We start from the raw sequence: 21,657 nt of genomic DNA, 5'->3' as shown, positions 1-21,657 counted from the left end.
ATAAGTACAGGCTGCTGCGTTCCAGACAAGAAACACAGTAATATGCCAATGTGCACTGTATCTGTACTGGACATAGCTTTGTCTAGCCACTCTCCAGCTTCAGCATCTTCCAGTTCCAGCATAGTGCAAAAGGGATTCAATAATGGCAATAAAACAGCAAAAATTAGCATGATTTTGATTGTTTTGCGAGTCAGCATCAATATTTATTAGCGTGGATTGGCTTAATCTGCCTACCACATGAGTTTTGTGTTAATAACCTGGCTGCGTAATTCCAGCCTTCCAATTTGACATACAGAAACAAAGGTCTAAATGCATTTAGTTGGTGTGACTAACTCATACTTCTGGCCTATAAGTTTCAATCGTACAATAAAGAAAAAAAGAGTACTCAAAAAGTTAATTACATATCTCTTACCTGCTCATCGTACCACATCATAAACTGCCACAGCCAGATACCTAAAACTAAGCAACATTTGCTTTTCAACGAACAAATAAAGATGAATGACCTTCAACGAAGACTTTTAAACAGATGGACATCGTATTTATTCGACTATAAACATGCCCATGTTTATTACAATGATGTGAATGAAGATGATAAATAAATGATACATAGAGTAGAAATAATGGCGTGTCCATCGAGCACTTGGGATCAAAACCTGACAAAACGACGACGGCGCGTATAGTTGCAGGAAAATTTCTACATGATCTCGACCTAGAGCCTCGGTAGCAGCAAATGGAATGCTTCCATGTTTTTTTTATAGAACATTTGGTGATATATCCTTATTGTTTACACAGAATCTACAATAATTATTCACCGTGCTTCGTCTTCTAGATTGCGGAACCCGGCGGTAAGGTCATCGTACAGCTTCTGAAATTTCGCAATCAAAACTTCTTTGCCCTCTGCGGGATCCTCGAATTTTTGCGACCTGTGACAAGCAACAAATACCATTGGTCATATTGCAATCTACACAGCGAGTGTTAGAAACTTGAAAATAGGGTAGAAATGCGTACACTAGGCGGTAGAATAGATCGCCCATGCGATGCTTTATGACACTGTATGTAATCTTCTGTCCATCAGCACCAGCTGCCCGCTCCACCGCCTATAAAACAATAAAAGCATACAGATTATTAAAATAGTACTTATGCTACTTTTGTATGGGAATATCCTATTTGTAATTATATTGAGTAATGAGTAAACAATGAGTAACTTATATGACATACAACAAACAGTGCCTCTAATCAGTTCAGTTGTCTTCAATTAGCTCCACTCATTCACCTTTCAATGTAAATGATACCTTAAGTGTTGAAGTTCCATGCTGATGCCCATGCTAGGATTCAATTATTTAAATTCAAGTGACAAATCGATCCAGAGCCTATCTATGCCAGTAATCCAAAACCTAGAACTCCGTATATAAATCCAACTCATACTACTATCTTTTTGTTCCAGAAATCAGAAATTCTAGATCAAACAGGAACCAGTGTCTCAGTTTCACGCCACTCTATGATCTTGGGATTTGGGGCCTCTAGGTGACCCAGATTGATTTAAATATAAGCTCACGAGCATCAGTGACAGCTGATAGAACACAATTATTGGAAAGTTTTGGCATGATTTTCTAGTCAGCTAGGATTGGTTTTCTAAAGAAAATTGGCAAATTATCGAATTCCTGGAACAAGAGAATTTACCTGGGTTGCCAATGTGTTGAAATGAATAATGTTGCGCATCATCCAAACAGATTTGTAGAATGGGCAATACTTATCATATCTGTTTCATGCAACAGAATTGATCAATTAGTTAATATGGATTATGACACAGGTTAGTAGAACTATCAAATGGGTTTAACACTCACGGGGTGAATGCATTTTGTGCCAAATAATCTTCTCTCAGAAGTTTTGCTGTCTCCAGTGTAATCTTGTCAGATTCTGCCAGTGCGTCTTTACCAACAAGCTGAATGTGGGGTAGAGTCAACAATAAATATCACACAAAGAACAACAAAAGCTCAAATCTTACTTATGCCACAGCTTGTTTAAAAATAACGTACGTACTAAGGTCAAGTTTATTATCATTTTCAAAATATTAGCAGGACCATTAAGTGAACAAATGCCAAGAAACTGGTACAAAGCACTTATGGTAGGCAAGTAATATGTGCGAACACTTCTGATAGGATGTTACATTTGCATGATGCAGATTAATAAGAAGCATTACAGCCAGGAGGGATACGACAGTATGAGAAAAGGTAACTTCAATAAGACAGGTCAAACCATCGTGGAATTCCAGGAGAGTAAATATTCACAAGGCTCAAAATAGTACCTGCACTATTTCATTTAAATCATCTTCCCTCTGCAACACCTCACGTGCCTTTGTTCTAATATCAATGAAATCTGGATCTTCCCTCTCATAGTGCGGCTCAAGCGCCTGCAACACAAAACATTGTATTGTCACATAACATCAAAGCAAATGCGAACGAACAGGAAAATGTTCAAATATAAACTTATTAGCATTTCATTGAAAAAAATGAGTTAGAAGACCAAAAACAATTAGAACAAATTATAACCATAGAAACTCGTATAGTTCTGTTATTCTAGAGACCTGTTGTCTACTTCCTCTGGCCACTCAACTCCTTCCTATTCTCTCCGTTTTATATTTTGTCGCTTTGACATTTTTCCTAGTCAAATTTCTTTACATTTGACCAAGTTTATAGAAAAAATTAGCAACATTTACAAGTTACAACATCAAATTAGTTTAATCAAATGTAACATTGAATATATTTTGATACTATGTTTGTTTTGTGTTGAAAATGTTGCTATATTTTTCTACAAACTTTTAAGTTTGACTAGAAAAAAGTAAAAACAACTTATAGTGAACTCTTTCATGTTTGCCCTTGTCAAATAAAATAAGTGCTACAGCTCTCACAAATAAATGTTCCATTTTTTCAATAGTATAAAACTATAAATGAATGGCAACAAAAAAAATTACTTTATTTTCTTCCCCTTAATGAAATGAAACGCAATTCTCTTGCATTTTCATGAAAATAAATGAATGGCAACAAATTCATTTTAGTACTTTCTTAATCTTTGTGCACAAGTCTAAATCAACTTACAGTTGGAATCTGAGGGGAGAATAAACTATTTAAGCAAGTTGCTTGTCAGAACAAACCTTAGAATATTTCGAATAAGATATGAGCCAATTCACTGATGGGAAATGCTTCCTCTGGGCAAGCTTTTTATCTAATCCCCAGAAGACCTACAAACAAGAACATGTGGTTTAACAACACTGAAACGATAAACATTATTAATCATGACAGACTTAGCTGCTTCCTTACCTGAACAATACTAAGGGTTGCAGAGGTAACAGGATCTGAAAAATCACCACCAGGTGGAGAGACAGCCCCTACAATTGTAACACTTCCGTCCCGTTTTGGACTTCCAAGACACCTTACTTTACCAGCACGTTCATAGAAAGATGCCAGTCTTGCAGCCAAATAAGCAGGGTAACCACTATCTGCAGGCATTTCAGCCTGGATAACAAAAATGTGGCATTGCCCATTAGAATATTAACATAAAATAGATATTCAAAAAATCAACACGAATGAGTTATAACAATCTTAACTTTTAAGTATTCTATTTCCAAAGGCTATATTAGCAGTTAGCAATTTTTAGCCATACATGGTAATATTGCAGTAAATGATGTAAATTGATTCTATAACTACTTTAGTGTAAATAGGCTATCATAACTACTAGTGAAAACACAATGAAAGAATAACTGCTAGTGTAAATATGTCGGCACACCGTTTAAGAAATCGGAAGCTGATTGTCTTTCCAATGAGAATAGGACAGAGCTTTGTGCAAGTTAAAGTACACTAGGATGAGAAATACAAAAAGGAAATGAGGGCAAGTATGGCAGAAGAAAAACAACGTACCAAACGCCCAGAAATTTCACGCAATGCCTCAGCCCATCGTGAGGTGGAATCAGCCATCATGCTGACATTGTAACCCATGTCACGGTAATACTCAGCTATCGTAATTCCTGGGGGGCAAAGTCATATAAGATTTTGTTTACAATGAGATCATTGGTGATGAACTTAAGGTCCATAAAATACATATAGCAGTCCAAATGACCAAAGCAACAGGAAATTAAACATATAGATAAGCCAATGTTACAAAAAATCTAACTGGATAGCAACAATTGAAAATATAGTTGGGGAGGGAAATGCCTTCATCATCAAGATTTTATAATATATTTCACAATAATATACAAGTGTGGGTCTCAGGAATAAATGCGCATCTACATTTCATTTTGCCCTGCATCTCTTATACACAGATAAACCAGGGACAAAGATGCATATATCATCAATGTTGTACTTTCAGCCACTGTTGTGCGGTGTGAAGATTCTAAACGTGGATACATGTTAACTAGTACTCGTACCAAATAAGTAGGCATGTCCAGGTTGATGTAACATCATATTGCTGGGATCCATACAAAACTAAACAACTATATGACAACTAAAAAACAAAACAACTACTATATGACAAAGTGGGGCACACTATATGGATATCAGACACTATTATGGCTTAATGTAGCAATCAATCAGGAGCAATACACCATTACCTGTATAAATGGAAGCTTCACGAGCAGCGACAGGCATGTTGGATGTGTTAGCCACCAGTGTTGTTCTCTTCATCACAGACTCTTCACGTCCATCCTCTGTCGTCATTGTCAATTGGGGAAAGTCCATGAGAACCTCAGCCATCTCATTTCCTCTTTCGCCACATCCGACATAAACCACAGCTTGGGAGTTGGAATACTGCAGAGTTTGAGAGGCTATTCATCTCAGTACAAAGATGTGATCAAGGCAACAAAAAGAGAGTATAGTTTCTATAGATACTACATGGCAATGAGGAATAGAAAAATAGTGATCACCTTGGAAAGTGCCTGACTAATGACAGTCTTTCCACAACCAAAAGCTCCAGGAATGGCACATGTTCCTCCAAGAACTGAGGGGAACAATGCATCAAGTACACGCTGGGATCGTTTAAAAGTATATAAGAATTAGATTAGTTGAGTAGAAAAAAGAGGGGGAAAACAGTACTTTGAGCATTTAGTGGTTCAACACAGAAACCTTAATAAAAATGGGGAGGAAAAGCACATATTATTATGAGTGAGAACCATGGTAGGTTCTGTACAAACCTGTCCTGTAAGAAGAGGTGTATCTGCAGCAAGTTTTTCCATAACAGGCCTTGGTGAACGCACAGGCCATGTCTGTAGTGCAGTACAACAGATTAAACTAATGCTTTAATCCTCAGACATGTTATCTTCATAAAAGATGGAACTTGTTTACCTGGAGCATGGTAAATTCCTTTTTGATACCCTGAAATTCCAATTCTAGCACTGTATCCTGCATTTATAGCAAAAGCAGGGTTCCATACAAGGTTAAGCAAAGTTAGAATGCATGCAGATCAATAGGACATGGGATAAAGTGATACTGATAGCATCCACTAACCTGCAGGCTATATTGACCAGCTGGGGCGATGTAACTTATTTTCCCCATAGCGCCAGGTGGAAGAGCAACCTTGTGTTGCATCAAAGTATTTTCATTGACAATCTGCCATATAGTCAGAAAACTTTAGCAAAGGCACATGATTAATGATGACAGATCTCAAGCTACTATCTTGATGCATAGTGTTCATGATAACCATATAAGACGAAACTCAAAATTCATGGTAACTTACAGCATATAGATCTCCACCCGTGATAATATCTCCAACACCTGCAGCATAATGATAATAGGAGATGATTTTAGAGTGCCTTGCACTGCATGCTAAATGAAAAAGGATAACAAAAGGTAACCCCCCCCCCTCCCCCCTGAAGTATACAAAATACTTTACCTAGTTTTTCTGGCTTAAAATGCCACAAAGCATCTTTGTCAAGGGCAGGAACTGAGACACCACGCGGAATGTACACATCTCCAGATTTAATAGCAATAGTTTTCAGAGGGCGCTGCAAACACGATAGGAAAAAGGACATGACAAGAGTTAACAGACAAGGAGTGCAAGGAGCTTAAAAAATAAATGAAATTACTCCACATTCACAACTTGAAGTACCTGGATCCCATCAAAAATGTTCCCAAGAATACCAGGTCCCAACTCAACCGACAGGGGCTGTGCAGGCATAACCTTTATGTGTTAAAAACAAGCAAAAACAAGTACGCTTGACAGATCAGTTTAATAAATGACAAAAAAGCACCTTTCGTGTTCTCAAAACAGGGTCGTTAACCATCAGTCCAGCAGTTTCCTCATAAACTGTGATACACAAATAACAACATTTCTGATGTTAGATATTGACTATGGTTTCAACAGGCATATAATTGCTATCAGAACTCGTGTCTGTATGCTGTTAAAGATAGAAACTAAAGAGCTGTTCCACACCTTGAATTGTAGCTGAATCCCCCTCAAGACGAATAATTTCTCCAATAAGATTATCGTGCCCAACACGGACGAGTTCATACATGGCAGCACCTCCCATTCCATCAGCCACAACCACAGGTCCAGAGACCTAAAACAACCCATTCGATCAATAATGTTCATCAACACAATGAAATTAAGAGCTAAACATGCCATCATACAAAAGAAAAAGGGCAATTACTAGTGCGCATATAACTAGGAAGCAGATCTTAGCATAAGATGACATCTAAATATTCTACCAGACAGATACGATAGCACTGAGTTCATAATAGGATCTACGATTCCAACACATAAGTATGAGAAAACTCAGTTTAGCATTAACAAACACTAAATCTAGCATAAACCTATCTAGAAATACATGAGTGACGCAATTCATTGTTGAGTGGCACGGTCAGTTGAACTATGGCATTTTTGGAATGATGTGTATTGTTTCTAAATAGATACTCCATCCATCCCAAAATATAACACCGAGTACTGCGATTCTAGACAGATCTCCTACTAGGTGATGCCAAATCTTGTACTAGGTTGTTATATTTTAGAACAAGGGGAGTAGCAAATTCGATGAAATTAAGCAGAGAGTGAGAGTGCACACTATTCGTCCAGGGTTCATCATTCAATCCATAATCCGGGAGAGGAATAGAAGCCAGTGTATCTTCTAGTGGTTCTTAAATTACAACAAACGAACAACTTTATTTTTACATCCAACCACGCTAATAGCAATGCCATCCATCAGTCAAATTGTCAAAACACATCTGAGCACCGCTCTAGTCACGAGTTCACAGTAAAACCTAAACTATTAGCGATACCCCTGCAACAAAAGATCATATCATTATATGATGGCGTGGTACGGACTGGCGATCAGAACACCACACCACATGCGAATCTCAAGCAGAGCCGCGCAGCAACACGGACTCTCCGCAAAACCCCACCCGACCAAGCGAGCTAGCCACCAATGCCAGACTGGATCCGAAGGCCCTATCTAGCCACCCGCCCGCGACAGATCCCCAAAGCAATCCGCGCCATCACCACCACCACCCCATCCCATCCTAACCAAATCTCGGCGCCAATTCAGCCCCGATCCGACCACGCCCCCGCCGCCACAGAGCCCGCGCCCCGTCGGGATCGCGCGGAACGAGCACGGTGGGATCTACATTGGAAGCAATGCGAGCAGAGGAGTATAGCGGAGAGGGGGGGAGGAGGGGGGGTGACGGACCTTGCGGACGTAGCCGTACTCGCTCTCCTTCTCGGAGTCCTCGAAGGTGGTGATGCGGTCGCCGAACGCCATGGCCGCCGGCGGCGAGGACGAGGGCGGCGGCGGTGGTGGTCGTCGTCGCCGACCTTCGGATCGGCGGTGGCGGTGTCGCGATCTGGTCGGGGAGGGAAGGGGAGGGAGCGATTTGGGCGGGGCGGGGGTGAGGTGGATCCTGCCTTAAATAGATGTCGTCGTGTTTTTTTTTGTTTTTCTTTTTGTTTCGGATCTGATTATATTTTGGTGCTGCTAGTAATTGGGTTCGTCTCGAGCTCTGATTGGAGGACGCCTCTTCTTTTCTGATACGGTTGCGAGCGCTGCGTCTCGTGTTGGTTTAGGACGCTGACATGTGGGCCGGTGGGTCATAGAATCTGTGGCCTTTTTTAAGTGCACAGCATTGTGGCCTTTCGAGATGTGAAAAGACATCTAAGAACATCTCCAGCAGTAACCCCTACTTTAGAGCTCCTAAAGATCAAATGGGGGCTGCCACCAATTCTTTATGACTCTAAAAATAGCATTAACTCTAGCAGTAGCCCCCTATATTTTAGCCCCTATTTCTTTTTCTCTTTTATTTTAGTATAAATTGTATGTTTGTGTCTACCTTAACACCATAATAATTTAAACATAAATAATTCTAGCGCATGAAATTCAACCATATTGAAATTTACAATTTTAAACACCATGATTCAAATTTGAATTCAAATTTTTTAACATGAGAATGACATGTCCTACAAGAAAATATTGAACACGACCCATAGTTGACAAAAAATGCAACGAAACAAACTATCGAGCACCATGAAGCGCCCACAAATGTTCCATAAGAAAATTTAATTTCCACTATCTCAAATAACAAACTAGACAATTATATTCATAATAATCAAAGCCTATAAAAAGAAGTGCTACATACTAACCGATAACTCTACTGATCCATAGCAACGACAGTTCAGTGCAGTGCTACTAGTACAAGCACAGTGTTTGAGATTCTTCTCTACCACCGAAGAAGTCTACTACTCCTACAGTTCTAAAAAATATATAAAACAAATCAATATCCAGCACAAAAAGTGGTCAAGTATAATACTACTACTTCTCTGCTAGTAGTACTCCTACCACACAGATTAGATCAATCCAGAAAACTCTAGGGGGCAAAGGGCGGCGAGCAGAGGGCGGCGTGTGGGCTGGCTTGGAGTAGTGGCCCTCCGGCAGTGCGCAGGCGGCGGCCCTCCATCCGGTGGGCCAATGGGGCAGCGTGGGGGCGGGCAGCCGTTGGCTCTCCTGCCGGCGAGCGGATAGCGGCATACGGGTGGACAGCGGTAGGGACGATGGCTCTGCAGCGGGAGGACCATGGCTGTGCGGGGTGGTGTGTGGATAGCAACGTGCAGACCGACGGCGGGAGGTCGTGCGACACCATGTGGACGGCGGACTCGTGAGGGCGGCGGCCGGAGACCCTTGCGGATGATGGGCGACAGAGGTAGGGGAAATTCTCACCTTTTTGTGCCAATCTTGCCGGAGGTGCAGGGGAATCGATGGCCGCCGGCGCTGGAGCCCAGATGAGATCCAGCGTCGCGGTGCCGCGCAGGAATGTGATGAGAGCACGAAAGTGAATTGTCGTTTGGGACCAGAAAAATGTCAATGGGGGCTGTGCTCGGAGCCCCAGGACTAGGGGCTTGGGGGTGGATCTGAGGGCCTCCTCATTTTGGGGGCTGGGTTTAGGGTCTCTGCTGGATCTAGTTTTTTTATGTTAACCCTCAAAATTTGTTTAGGGACTGGGTTTAAGGTCCCTGCTGGAGATGCTCATAAGAGCTTGTAATCTTGATTTACAATAACAGTGATACTATTAGATGAGTTTTTACATGTCAGGTTAGTAAGTAGTAGCGGTTTTTTCCTGTATAATATTGTGTGAAGCAATTTTTTAAAATAAATTGAATTGAATTTGATATACAACTCTGAAGTTGTCATAGACACATAGTTGTAAGTATTCAGAATATAATCTGTTGTGATGTCCAAATGTTAGTTTCTGTTCCGTAAATACATTTGTAATTAGCATACAATATGTTCATTAAAAGTATTGCTAAATATGATATATATAAATCTTATAGTTTATATTTCCATAAATATAAAACATGTTAGGGTCAAATACTAAAATGTCTGAAGAAACCTGAAGCGAATCTGGTTAAAGGCAAACATGTGGTTTGTGCGAAGGTGAAGAAAGTGCATAGGACAGTCAATCCCCAAGATGATGTTCTGCACGGATGGAAGCCGCCAGATCAGGGACTGATGAAGTTGAACATTGATGGTTCTTTTCAACCTGATACAGGGAAAGGCGGCCTGGGTGTGGTGCTCCGAAATAGACTAGGAGAAGTCATCTTTGCAGCTTGTGGTTACATCCAACGGTGCACAGGTGCTCTAGAAGCGGAACTGATGGCGTGTCGGGAGGGATTACTTATGGCTCTCCAATGGACACTGCTACCGATCATCATAGAAACTGATTGCCAGGAGATGCTGAATTTGCTCCAGTCCAAGGAGTTGGTCCGATCGGAGTTGATGTTTTTAGTCAAGGAGGTGCACGACCTCATGATGGGAAACAGGGTTGTTAGTCTTGCTAAGGTGCATAGGAATCAAAACCGTATTAGTCATGTTTTAGCTAATAAAGGCCGAGTGGAGGAACTTACTCACTTCTGGCCAGACAATAGCTGTAATGCTATCGCACAACTAGTTTGTGTCGATGCTTTGATTGAATAAAGTGATCCCTGTTTCCTCGCAAAAAAAAAACTAAAATGTCAAATTTTACCAATCAATATACGTTCTAATTACAATTGATGAAAAAATATCCATGCCTTCCCCTATATAGTATTTAGGGAGTGTCTAGATTTATTAACCGCCCGGAATTTAAAATTTTCCGTTTGCTTTTCATAGGTATCACATCTCTCCGCTGTTACCTAACCCCTTGAACAAAGCCCATTCTTTCAAAGATAAATGGTTGAACAATGAATTGTTCTAACCTAAACAGGACAAACTCACAATTCATGCAAAATTAGAAAATCCATGTAAAACTATTCAAATTTGTACAAAAAAATAAAACCATATATGACAACAAAAATGCAGTTAAATCCACTTTTCTCCTTTAGAGGGGATTGAATTTCAGGTGGAGATATAAGTTTCGGCAGCTAACGTGGATTTGGTATTTCAGATTTGGCATTAGGTGCATTATATTCCACCATGCATCTTTTGTACACACAACTTTTTTTATTCAAACTGATGCTTTAAATTCAGATAACTTGTTGTTTGTTAGTCAATATGCTACCGGCCCGTTTGATTTAGATTATTTATACGGATTATCTATTTGATTATAGGGATAAATTAATTTTTTTAAAAAAATGTTAATATTTTTAAAAAGAAGTTATGTAAATAATAAAGAAGAAAAGAATTTTGAGCAACCATATTTTTAAAGTGTGGAGCAAATAATCTATTTCAATAATCCGATGAATAAATTAAGAAGGGCAGCATAAACTATCAAGTTTATTCAGTCGTCGCAAATTACCTTGTTCAAACGAACATTTAAACTCAACCTTTTAGCAGCGTCGGAGCTAGCTCCCGAGCTGGTCGGGTAGTCGTCCGAGCTCCGCGGTTGGCATTTTCGTTATATTCTAACATTAATACCACACATAAAATATTATTGATTGCTAGCTACTCCATCTATTTCAGGTTATAAGTCATTTTAACTCTGATTAAAGTCAAACTAATTTAAGTTTGACAAAATTTATAGACTAATATAGTAATATTTACAATACTAAATTAGTTTTATCAAATCAGTTATCGAATATATTTTCATATAAATTTGTCTTAGGTTAAAAATGTTACTATTTTTTTCTACAAACTTAACCAAACTTAAAGCAGACTTATAACCTAAAACGGAACGGCGGAACGAGTAATACTCTTCGTAGTTCAGGCATCAGAGTAAATACTTGCAAGTTCGATTACCTGCACAAACATTCAGCCTAAATGGTAAATGCCTCAGTATGAATTGTTTTTTATTTTTAATTGAGTTAAAGTGGGTCAATGGTAGACTCTCCTCCATGCATCGAGACCTTTTTACCTGTCTCGGTCGTATCCATTTCTTCCTTGTGCAAGATCCTTTGCGAACTTCAATTTCATTAGTTTTTCCCTAACTTACAACAGAAGTTCAGAATAATATGAATCACCACTGCCTTTGTTCATCTTGCAAAGCCACAAAAGGATCCCTTGGTATAAGCAAGCACCTTCAGTTACCTCATCCAAGAAATTAAATGTTCTTTCCTTGCAGAGACCACACACACACACACACACACACAGATATATATATATATATATATATATATATATATATATATATATATATATATATATATATATATATATATATATATATATATATATATATATATATATATATATATATATATATATATATATATATATATATATATATATATATCCCCTATCTGATTCGTGTTCATCACACATATGGATAAAAAGCACCCCGGTTCATCTGAATTTCGAAGATCAAATTAAAAATGGGGTGCTCGTCGTCGAAGAAGGTGGAGGAGGAGGCGGCCGTGAAGACGTGCCATGACCGGAGGAGCTTCGTGAAGAAGGCGATCGCGCAGAGGAACCTGCTCGCCTCCTCCCATGTCGCCTACGCCCACTCCCTCCGCCGCGTCTCGCTCGCCCTCTTCTACTGCCTCGCCGAGGACGAGCACCTCTACTTCCTCCAGGACACGGCGGCGTCGTCGGCGGCGCCGTGCCGGCACCGGCCGTGCTCGCCGGAGAGGAAGGTTCTTGTCATGAACTGGCTGAGACCAGACGCCGGCGGCGTCGGCGGCGGCGCGCCGGTGCACCCGGTGGTGGAGGTGGAGCAGCGGTGGGAGGAGAATGATGTTGCCGCCGAGACCGTCACGGTGGACGGGTTCTTCGGCGCGGATCCCGGCCAGCTCTTCCACCCTTCGTCGTACGCTCCGGTGAATGCCATGCCGGCCTCGCCGCCGCCGCCGCAGCCGACAACGACATGGGACTTCGTCTCTTGGGACCCTTTCTCCTCGCTCCATCACGATCACCAACAATACGTGAGCTATGGCGTTGAAGATGACGAAGAGAGGAGGAGGAGAAGCGATGACGAAGATGACGAGCAGATGCCGGAGCTGGAAGAAGAAAGCGACGACGCCGCCGACGACGACGACGGCGACGGCGATGTCAAGCTGCAGGCGGAAGCTTCGCCGGCGGCTGTGGAGCGGCCGATGGCGGAGGAGGAGGAGGAAGAGAAGACGGTGGATCGCGTGAAGAACGAACTGAGGGTTGTGGCGAGCGAGGAGATCGAGCAGCAGAGCACGCCGGGGTTCACCGTGTACGTGGACCGGCCACCGGCGAGCATGGCGGAGGCCATGAGGGACATCCAGGGCCACTTCGTGAAGATCGTCGACACCGCCAACCACGTCTCCGTCCTCCTCGAGGTCGTCCCCTACCAGAGGAAAGGTACACGCACGCCATTACAGCCTCTTGTAGTTAATCTCTCGCAAACAATGTCTTCCTCTTCAGGAAGGTTTTTAAGTACTCGATGAACAATGTCTCGCATCTAAACTAAATAGTTATAGAATAATTCTAAAAATTTTAACAAAATAGATTGATGTATTACACTTTACAAATATACAAGTTAAAATTCAACTTTTACGAGTTATAACAAAAATAACAAATTAAACTGCAAATATAGTTATATATAAATAGAGAAATATCAAGTGAAAACCATCAAATAAATGAAAACCTGTGAAAACCATATCTAAATTTTTGTAAATTCATGAAAAAATTACTAGAGATAGGGACATGCATGAATTACATTCATACCAAATATCACAAATTTCGGGTGAATACTGTTATGTTACTATTCACACGAAATTTGTCTTTTTTTTCTCTCAAATGAAGTTGAGTTTGGACTTGAGATTTGGTATGAATGTATTTCATTCCTGTACCAATCTCTAGTAATTTTTTCATGAATTTATAAAACTTTTAAATATGGTTTCCACGGGTTTTACTTATTTGATAGTTTTGACCGAATATGTCCCCTATATAAATATAGGTATACTCAATTTGTTATTTTTTTATAACTTGTAAAAGTTAAATTTAAGCTTATATAAGTGATATATTACATATAAATATATTTTGTTATTTTTTTAAAAAATAACCATTTAATTAACAGAGAAGAAATATTAGAATCCATTCCTTCCTCTTCTTCTTCTCCATCATTGATCATTGATGTCTTGTAGACAGTCCGACCAGCTGCTCCGAGCGACGGTGATGACGAGGAAGGCGGCGGCGAGGTCTCGCCGGAGCCATTCGAGCTCTTCAAGAGCCACAAGGAGAGCCTCGATAGGCTCTACGAGTGGGAGAAGAGGCTCTACGAGGAAGTCAAGGTAGAGACCCCGATATCTTCCAAACTCTGACGTCATCGTCTTCGTGTAGCTCCGAGCTTTTCATTTCGTTTTCCATGGCGGTGGTGGTGAAGGCAGGGGAGCGGGTGAGGCTGTCGTACGAGAGGAAGTGCGCGCTGCTGCGGAGCCAGGACGCCAATGGCGCCGAGCCGTCCGCCATCGAGAGGACCAGGGCCGCCATGAGAGACCTCCGCACCAAGCTCGACATCTCCATCACCTCCGTCGACGCCGTCTCCAAGCGGATCGCCGCCGTCCGCGACGACGAGCTCCTCCCCCAGCTCGCCCAGCTCATCCGAGGGCAAGAACAATGCCAATCCATCCATCGATCTGATCTTCTGAGATGTTTTTTCCTCTTTTTTTTGTTAATTTGTTTGAGATGTTTTAGGTTGGCGAGGATGTGGATGGTGATCGCCGATGCGCACCGGGTGATGAAGCGCACGGCGGACGAGGCGTGCGCGCTCCTCTCGTCGTCGTCGGCGGCGGCGGCGCGCGCGGCTGCGGGCGGCGAGGGCGGCGTCAGGGGCCCGCCGCCGCCGCCGGGGCAGGCGCGGGCGGCCACGGCGGCGGGCGCGCTCGGGGCGGAGCTCCGCGGGTGGGGCGCGGCGATGGAGGCGTGGGCGGAGTCGCAGCGCGGCTACGCGGCGGCGCTCTGGGGGTGGGCCCGGAGCTGCGTCGCGGACGGCGAGCACATGCCGCGCCTCCTCGCCGCGTGGGCCGCCGCGGTCGAGGCCGTCGACGTCGAGGCGGCCACCAGGGCCGTGGATGCCCTCGCCGCCGAGGCGGCCGCCGTCGCCACGGCCGCGCGGCGGCGCGGCGGCGAGGAGGAGTGGAACGAGGAGGAGGGGAAGAAGAGGATCTGCGTCGGCCTCGCGGCGGCGCTGGCGGCCACGGCGGAGGCCGGCGGCTTGGCCTCCGCCGCGTACGGCGAGCTGGTGGTGGAGATGGAAGAGAGGGAGCGCGCGAGGGAGATGGCGGGAAGGGACGAAGAGCAAAATCAAAACTGAACCAAACCATTGTAATTGTAAATTAAATCGTCCTTAACCATTCACAGATCATTATTAGAGTCCTTTGAAGCATAGAAATCGCACTCAATTATTTATCACCATGAATTGTTCAGAAACGAAGCATTCACTTTCAGAGTAAATCTGATTTACCATATCCCTACCAGATGAAATTTTTTCGACCATTTGGTCACTTACCTGAATTCTCCAGGCTCTCACCAATGATGGATCATGAATTCAGAAGGCAAGCTCAACCAGATCAGAAAAAAATAGTTCCAAATTCCACCACATTTATACTTCGTAGTTTCAGACTTTCAGTCTCTTAGCTAGTCAGTTCTATTACAGGAATAGGGAAGAGTGCATGACACTTCGACACGAGGACTCTGAAAAACTCAAGTCCGTTCACTTGGACACATCACGTTTCAAACGTAGCTGAGCTGACATAGAAGTAGGACCAGTAGTTTCACTTGGACATGCCGCCGTTGGGGTGGTTGTCCCAGCCCCAGGCGTCAACCACCTCGCCGCCGGGCATCTGCAACTGCTCCGGCTGGGACAGCCCGGCCGTGAAGGGGTCGTCGCCGGCGTAGTCCAGGCCGGCGAGCACGTCGGGGACGCGGCACGCCTGCCGGGGGTTCAGCGCCGGCGACAGCCCGCCCAGGTGGCCGAGCCCGCACGACAGCGCCCCCCGCGCCACCATGTCCTCCGCCATCTTCACCTGCACTTACAAACGGGGACGAATTCAGAGCTCAGAAACCGGCCGAAAATGCAGGACGGATTTGACGATGGCTACAGTGATGAGCAATGCAATGTGCAGATGAAGATGGAGATGAATGATCACCTTGACCCGGAGGGCCTCAACGTCTGATTTGAGGATTCTGTTGTCCGTGACAGAAGTTGTGAATTGCTGGTTGGCATCCGTCAACTGCTTGAAAAGCGATGCGTTTTCGCCCCGGAGCTGGTCAACCTGACAAACAAGAGCATGATTTGAGCTATGGAAATCTGAAAGAACCGGCACTAGCATTTCGCATTTTGACTCAGAATTACAGCTACCAATTGGCACATGATTTGTTAGTCGAATCAATCTGTTACTGTTTGAATTGAACAATGGCAAATGTTCGGCAGGTACAAAACTTCAGATCATATCAGTTTACCTGTGACTCGAGATCAGCTAAGTGAGCTTGCTTTCTCTTCCTCGATCGCCGAGCAGACTCCCGATTGGACACCATCCTGTAATTTGAAGCCCCCAACCGTTTCATGCAAGTTCTTTGTCAAACATTCCTTCTGAAAAGCAATGTTCAACTTCTACTACTAGCGAATATGCCCATAATTTTTCACGCAGTGACAGACAAAATGCTTGACATAGTCGCTTATGTTCTTGGAATACCTTCTCACTCTCTTCACGTCCAACGGGTTCGTGCTTTGTTCGCATGGACCACCCTCTATATCCAACAGCGATTCACTTTCAGAATCCGAACCACTTGTGCCTCCCAGAGTTTGGCTCTCCTTCATGTTCAGATTGGTAGCTGATGTGGGACTTGCTGCTGCTGATTACAGAAAATTGAACAGAGAGTGAGCAAGAACAATTAAATAAACTGAACATTGTTTGTGCCTCATCAATAAACACAATTTTGATGCAGTACATGACACAGTAACAGCACTGGTACTGTCCATGGATGTCCATCGCTGAAATCTCCATGAGTTGAAAAATCCAAGTTGCATGTGCTTTTCAGTGTGCAATACAGTAGCAAATCATTGAGTACATCGAACAACAAGTATTTTTGTGTGCAAATTGTTGCAGTCTTATGAATAATTGATGAAAATCGTGGAAGATGACGAGTGTGAGGCCGTACCACAGATTGATGACTGCGACTCAATTGTCGTGGAGACCGCAGGATGCCGTGCGTTCAGGTTCTGGGACTGGGGCCATATGTGATTGGGAATGCCCCCTGTGATGGTGCTCTGCTTGGACAAAAATATAAGTAAAATTAATCGAGTGATCAATCATGCAAATCAAGAATCAAGTACGATTTAAGATAAGCAACCAGGGCTTGTAATCATCTTCCTTATATGAAAAGAATTACTTATCACCAGTCCTTAATACCAACTTAATCAAACCCTGTCATGACAACGGAAACTCTCATGTTATGCTGTTAACCTAAAATGGTTTCTCCTCTTCCATGCTTTAGAATTCATGATTTCCTCTTATCGGGCTATTCAAATAAATTCTTTTAAAACACAAGACATCATTCGTTCGCGAACTAAAATTGTGCAAGTTTGGTGTGCTTGTGTTGTGATGTGTGTCTTCCATATAATCGGGGAAAAAAAACTCCTAGTAAGAGTAAATTTATTACTGTCTATCCATATTCATAGTATTAGGATATGTCGCATTAAGTTGCACGTAAGTATATGAGTATATTGGATTGGAGGTCGGAGGGAGTACTTGCGTACCAACTATGAAAAATTACTGTACAAGTAAAAAAATGGTAGAGGATGAACCAACAGTCTTCTACTTGAGAAAGGTAGTAGGAGTCAGCTGATCAGCAGCAATTAACGAAAATTTCGCAGACATGAAACTCTAGTCAAGCATATACAAGCACGTTTCTAAAAAAACGCATATACAAGCACCGTACGTGCTACTGCAAGCTATCCAATACAGCAAGTGTTCAACTTAATTTTAGCACACGAATTTAATACTACGGCCCAGTTTAGATCCAAATTTTATCTTCAAACTTTCAACTTTTCCATCGTATCAAAACTTTCCTACACACACAAACTTCTAATTTTTCCGTCACATCGTTTTAATTTCAACCAAACTTTCAATTTTGGCGTGAAAACACACCCTACTACTACTACTATACTACGTAGTCGCAGCAGGCAGCATAATAATCAGTAATCAATCACTCACCGAGTCCGCGAAGCCGAAGCCGGAGAGGTCGGCGGCGGAGAAGATGCCGAGCGGGTGGTCGGCGTCGGCGTCGCCGCCCCCGCTTCCGCCGTGGATGAACGCCTCGATGTCCATCTCCGATTCTCCGTCGTCCCTGCTGCTTCCAGCGGCTGCGGCGTCGGCGATCGGCCGGGTGGTGGCGCGCGGCGGCGTCGGAGTCGGATGCTTTTCGAGATGCCCCGGCGAGACAGATCACCGAGGAGGAGAAGGGAAAGAGAAGCTTTTTGTGTTGATCGCTGCGAGGAAGGAAAGCAGCTCCCTTTTGCCCCTCATTCCCCTACGTATTTACGATACTGCTTTGGAAGCCGCCGCGAAATGCGTTGCGGCGTCGGGGGTAGTTTGGGAAAATGGCGGCGCCGGCCCAGTGATGGGAGCCGACTCGGATCCGCACCACCGACCACCGGCGGCAACGTGACGGCGCACCACGTCAGCTGCCCGTGATCTTCTGTGGCCACACGTTTTTGCACCTCACATGTGATATGTCCTCAGTCACACAGCACTCGGGTGCAAATTTTTGGTCACTTTTAACCCCGAACTATTGTTTTCTTTCGCGTTTTAGGGTTTGCATTTTGTCCTTGTTTTTTTTGAAAAATGAATTAGGCCCTGTTTAGATCACTCAAATTTTTTTATCATGTGACATCGAATGTTTAACACACGCATAAAGTATTAAATATATGCTTAAAAAATAACTAATTGTATAGATTGCGACTAATTCGCGAAACAAATTTTTTAAGTCTAATTGCTCCATGATTTGACAATATGGTGCTATAGTAAATATTTGCTAATGACGGATTAATTATACTTAATAAATTCGTCTTGTGGTTTACTGATTAATTTTGTAATTAGTTTTTTTATTAGTGTCCGAACACCCTATGCGAGACTCTATATAATACTCGATGTGACACGCCAAAACTTTATACCCCGGTATCTAAATACCCCTTAGTTGTTTGCCCTCACGGGTGACGGTAGGTTTGACGGTGTTAACTCTAGCGCGAAAGAACATTTATATTCTCGATTGTTGTTGTATTTTGACCCTATATTTTTCAACCCGTGCAACTTTGCCCTTTCCCTAGATCGCATAGAAGCAATCCCATGACCCTTTCACCCGCCGCTCACCGCAACAAGCCCCACAGTCACCACCTACCATGGCGTGCCTTACCGCCGCTCACCGCACTAGGCGTAGGAAGCCTCACGATTGTCGCAGGCCTCCACGCGCCTGGCCGCTGCCTCCTCTAAGGTTTTTGGGTGGTGACGGACTACAAGTACGAGATTCGATGGTGCTTGGAACTCTATCCATTTACTCAGGGATAACAATGAATCAATATTTCATAAATCATTTTCTCATACTCCCTCCGTTTCAAAATGTTTGACACCGTTAACTTTTTAGCACATGTTTGACCATTCGTGTACATGAAAGTATATTTAACAATAAATCAAATGATATGAAAAGGATAAATAATTACTTAAATTTTTTGAATAAGACGAATGGTCAAACACGTACTAAAAAGTCAACGGTGTCAAACATTTTAAAATGGAGGGAGTATTTTAAAAATGCCCGAGCGTTGCAACGGGTGAAGGATATTTTAATCATGTTACTGTTATGCTAGAAAAATACACATGCTTTGTTACGGGCAAAGGAACAGTTAGATGCTATAAAGTCTAGAGTTAACATGTATATAGTAATGTTTCATGATAGATAAATTATTTATTAGGCTAATGATAATCAGGATGGATAAAAAAACACACACTCTCTCTCAACCCTTGTGTGACAAACTGTGATATCATTGCACTGGGTAATGGTTAGGTGAATGAAATTTAACCTCAATGATTTATCGAAGCACCTTCATAGTTATCACAAATGCATATTTGTGCTTGGACAATTAATCCGCTCTACGCGTGTAGGATGTGAATGATGTCCCTAACACATGGTCCCGATGATTGTAGCATTGGAGAAATGGACGTCTGAGCAACGCACCTTTACGTATAAGTACAAAATGAATTTTTTGGGAGTTCATTAATTATTTTAAACTACATTTTTTATGACACTTTTATATTCTTTTTTCATAATTGATAATTGCTATAACATTGCATTGATTTATAATCACAATGCAACAGTACACTGCTATGCTCTAACCGGCAAAACCTGAACAGCGCCAGCCGTACCATGCCGTTCCTTTTTCTTTTGTAGAAAACCTCTTAGTGCATGATTAATTGAGTTTTATTATTACAAAAATTAAGAAAAAATATCTAGTATTTTATATCAATTGTATATAGAAAGTTTTAAAAACGCGCTAACAAAAACCGAGATAGAAGGAACGGAGCCATGGTGTGAAGTTTCACACCATGCACATATTCAATTTTCATGTTTTTAAAAAATATCGGTTGGTTCACGTGTTTATACTGATTTTTTTTATATAATATAATTATAAGATTTCAGAATCACTAAAAGTCTGTTGAAGAAAGAGGTGCAGAACTTTTGATTTTTTATTCATCGGATGTGCATGGTCCGTGCTATTGGTTGAGAGAAAAAAAATTACGCGCAAATATGATTTGACAGAGGGAGGGAAAGTAGACTTATTCTAGGGCCTAGGTAAACGTATATTTATATTGATTTTTGTGTACATAATTTAATTATTTTTAATTTTCGAATTAAAAACTGATTCATTATAAGATAAGATTTCATAATAAATTAAAATCTGTTGGAAAAAGAGAAAAAAAATCGAAGTCAAATATAATTTGACATGAGGGAGGCAAAGTAGACTTATTTTAAAGGGATAATAGGTGTAAAAATGAGAGGAAAGTGGAGTCGAACCAGGGTGGCCGAAATGAAAACTTTCATCCCTCACCAAGTGGGCAGACTACTACATGTGAGAAGTGAATACATGGAAAATATATATACCGTATCAAACGTGGTTGTGGAGTAGATAAAAAAAGCCCGATCGGGCTGTTAACCGGATTAAATCCGGATTTAGCGTAGCGCGTGGTAATGACGTACGAAAAAAAACACCCGGAAACCTTACGTATTTTTTAATTAGCTATATATATATATATATATATATAGATTTAACTAAAATCCATGGGGCCCATATAACCAGACATCAAAGGTGGAGGCAAACGACTGATTCCTTTTAAAAAATAAAGGCAAAAATACAAACCCTAATAAGAGAGAGCAAAACAACAGTTTATGTTAAAAATAAAGGACAAATTTCCCCATCATCCTCCCCATGCGGGTACGGGAAGCGGGGGCACCCGTCAAGTTCCCCACTGCCCGTATCTGGCATCTACAAAGATAGAACCTCCATCAACGAGTGGAAAACTACAGTATTGCAATCAAATAAGGTGGTGGGCGATGGCACATGTTTTTAAACGGCTAAACAATGTGTTTTCTAGAAAGTTTATATTAAAAATACTATATTTTAAAAATTATATTAATTTATTTTTAAGTTTTTTAACTCATACTCTATCCGTAAAAAAAAGCAACCTAAATGAGGGTTTAACATTACCTAGGACTACGAACTTGGACAACCATATGTCCATGTCCAGATTCATTGT

At 42.1% G+C, this 21,657-nt stretch overlaps 3 protein-coding genes across 4 annotated transcripts; 1 reads left to right on the top strand and 2 right to left on the bottom strand.

The window, feature by feature from the left end:
• Positions 1-516: 516 nt before the first annotated feature.
• Positions 517-7,923, bottom strand: LOC4328470 (V-type proton ATPase catalytic subunit A). The gene is made up of 19 exons (XM_015767500.3): positions 7,670-7,923; positions 6,421-6,547; positions 6,239-6,294; positions 6,097-6,153; positions 5,881-5,992; positions 5,725-5,762; positions 5,496-5,597; positions 5,334-5,390; positions 5,183-5,254; positions 4,916-5,017; positions 4,604-4,799; positions 3,915-4,021; positions 3,318-3,512; positions 3,152-3,238; positions 2,306-2,410; positions 1,845-1,942; positions 1,681-1,759; positions 1,009-1,097; positions 517-923 (listed from the first exon to the last, which is right to left on the bottom strand). The coding sequence occupies exons 1-19, from the start codon at positions 7,739-7,741 to the stop codon at positions 809-811; spliced, it is 1,866 nt and encodes a 621-aa protein (XP_015622986.1). The 5' UTR covers positions 7,742-7,923; the 3' UTR covers positions 517-808.
• Positions 7,924-12,196: 4,273 nt separating this feature from the next.
• Positions 12,197-15,749, top strand: LOC107276844 (protein ALTERED PHOSPHATE STARVATION RESPONSE 1). The gene is made up of 4 exons (XM_066307591.1): positions 12,197-13,210; positions 14,000-14,142; positions 14,235-14,458; positions 14,546-15,749. The coding sequence occupies exons 1-4, from the start codon at positions 12,256-12,258 to the stop codon at positions 15,162-15,164; spliced, it is 1,941 nt and encodes a 646-aa protein (XP_066163688.1). The 5' UTR covers positions 12,197-12,255; the 3' UTR covers positions 15,165-15,749.
• On the bottom strand, positions 15,432-18,364 carry LOC4328469 (bZIP transcription factor RISBZ4-like). 2 transcript variants are annotated; one of them, XM_015767766.3, is made up of 6 exons: positions 18,067-18,364; positions 17,012-17,120; positions 16,546-16,705; positions 16,313-16,388; positions 16,000-16,125; positions 15,432-15,876 (listed from the first exon to the last, which is right to left on the bottom strand). In XM_015767766.3, the coding sequence occupies exons 1-6, from the start codon at positions 18,178-18,180 to the stop codon at positions 15,625-15,627; spliced, it is 837 nt and encodes a 278-aa protein (XP_015623252.1). In that variant the 5' UTR covers positions 18,181-18,364; the 3' UTR covers positions 15,432-15,624. The 2 variants fall into 2 exon arrangements, with proteins under 2 accessions (XP_015623252.1, XP_015623253.1); XM_015767767.3 differs by having other exon boundaries at positions 16,546-16,702.
• Between the last annotated feature and the right edge of the window lie 3,293 nt (positions 18,365-21,657).

Source organism: Oryza sativa, chromosome 2, assembly GCF_034140825.1.
Source record: "Oryza sativa Japonica Group chromosome 2, ASM3414082v1".
Classification (NCBI taxonomy): Eukaryota; Viridiplantae; Streptophyta; class Magnoliopsida; order Poales; family Poaceae; genus Oryza; species Oryza sativa.
Note: the sequence above shows the minus strand (reverse complement) of the source record. Positions and strands in the feature narration are given on the sequence as shown.

What these genes read in the sequence shown, in the direction of transcription:
- LOC4328469 (XM_015767766.3), bottom strand. Translation starts at nt 18,180, where the DNA reads ATGGACATCGAGGCGTTCATCCACGGCGGAAGCGGGGGCGGCGACGCC. An exon ending in GCTTCGGCTTCGCGGACTCG is followed by an intron (nt 17,121 to 18,066) that starts GTGAGTGATTGA and finishes TTGTCCAAGCAG; the next exon opens with AGCACCATCACAGGGGGCAT. An exon ending in TAGCTGATCTCGAGTCACAG is followed by an intron (nt 16,126 to 16,312) that starts GTAAACTGATAT and finishes CTTGTTTGTCAG; the next exon opens with GTTGACCAGCTCCGGGGCGA.
- LOC4328470 (XM_015767500.3), bottom strand. Translation starts at nt 7,741, where the DNA reads ATGGCGTTCGGCGACCGCATCACCACCTTCGAGGACTCCGAGAAGGAG. An exon ending in TTTTAAGCCAGAAAAACTAG is followed by an intron (nt 5,763 to 5,880) that starts GTAAAGTATTTT and finishes ATTATGCTGCAG; the next exon opens with GTGTTGGAGATATTATCACG. An exon ending in CACCTCTTCTTACAGGACAG is followed by an intron (nt 5,018 to 5,182) that starts GTTTGTACAGAA and finishes AAACGATCCCAG; the next exon opens with CGTGTACTTGATGCATTGTT.
- LOC107276844 (XM_066307591.1), top strand. Translation starts at nt 12,256, where the DNA reads ATGGGGTGCTCGTCGTCGAAGAAGGTGGAGGAGGAGGCGGCCGTGAAG. An exon ending in GGCTCTACGAGGAAGTCAAG is followed by an intron (nt 14,143 to 14,234) that starts GTAGAGACCCCG and finishes GTGGTGGTGAAG; the next exon opens with GCAGGGGAGCGGGTGAGGCT. An exon ending in CTCGCCCAGCTCATCCGAGG is followed by an intron (nt 14,459 to 14,545) that starts GCAAGAACAATG and finishes GAGATGTTTTAG; the next exon opens with GTTGGCGAGGATGTGGATGG.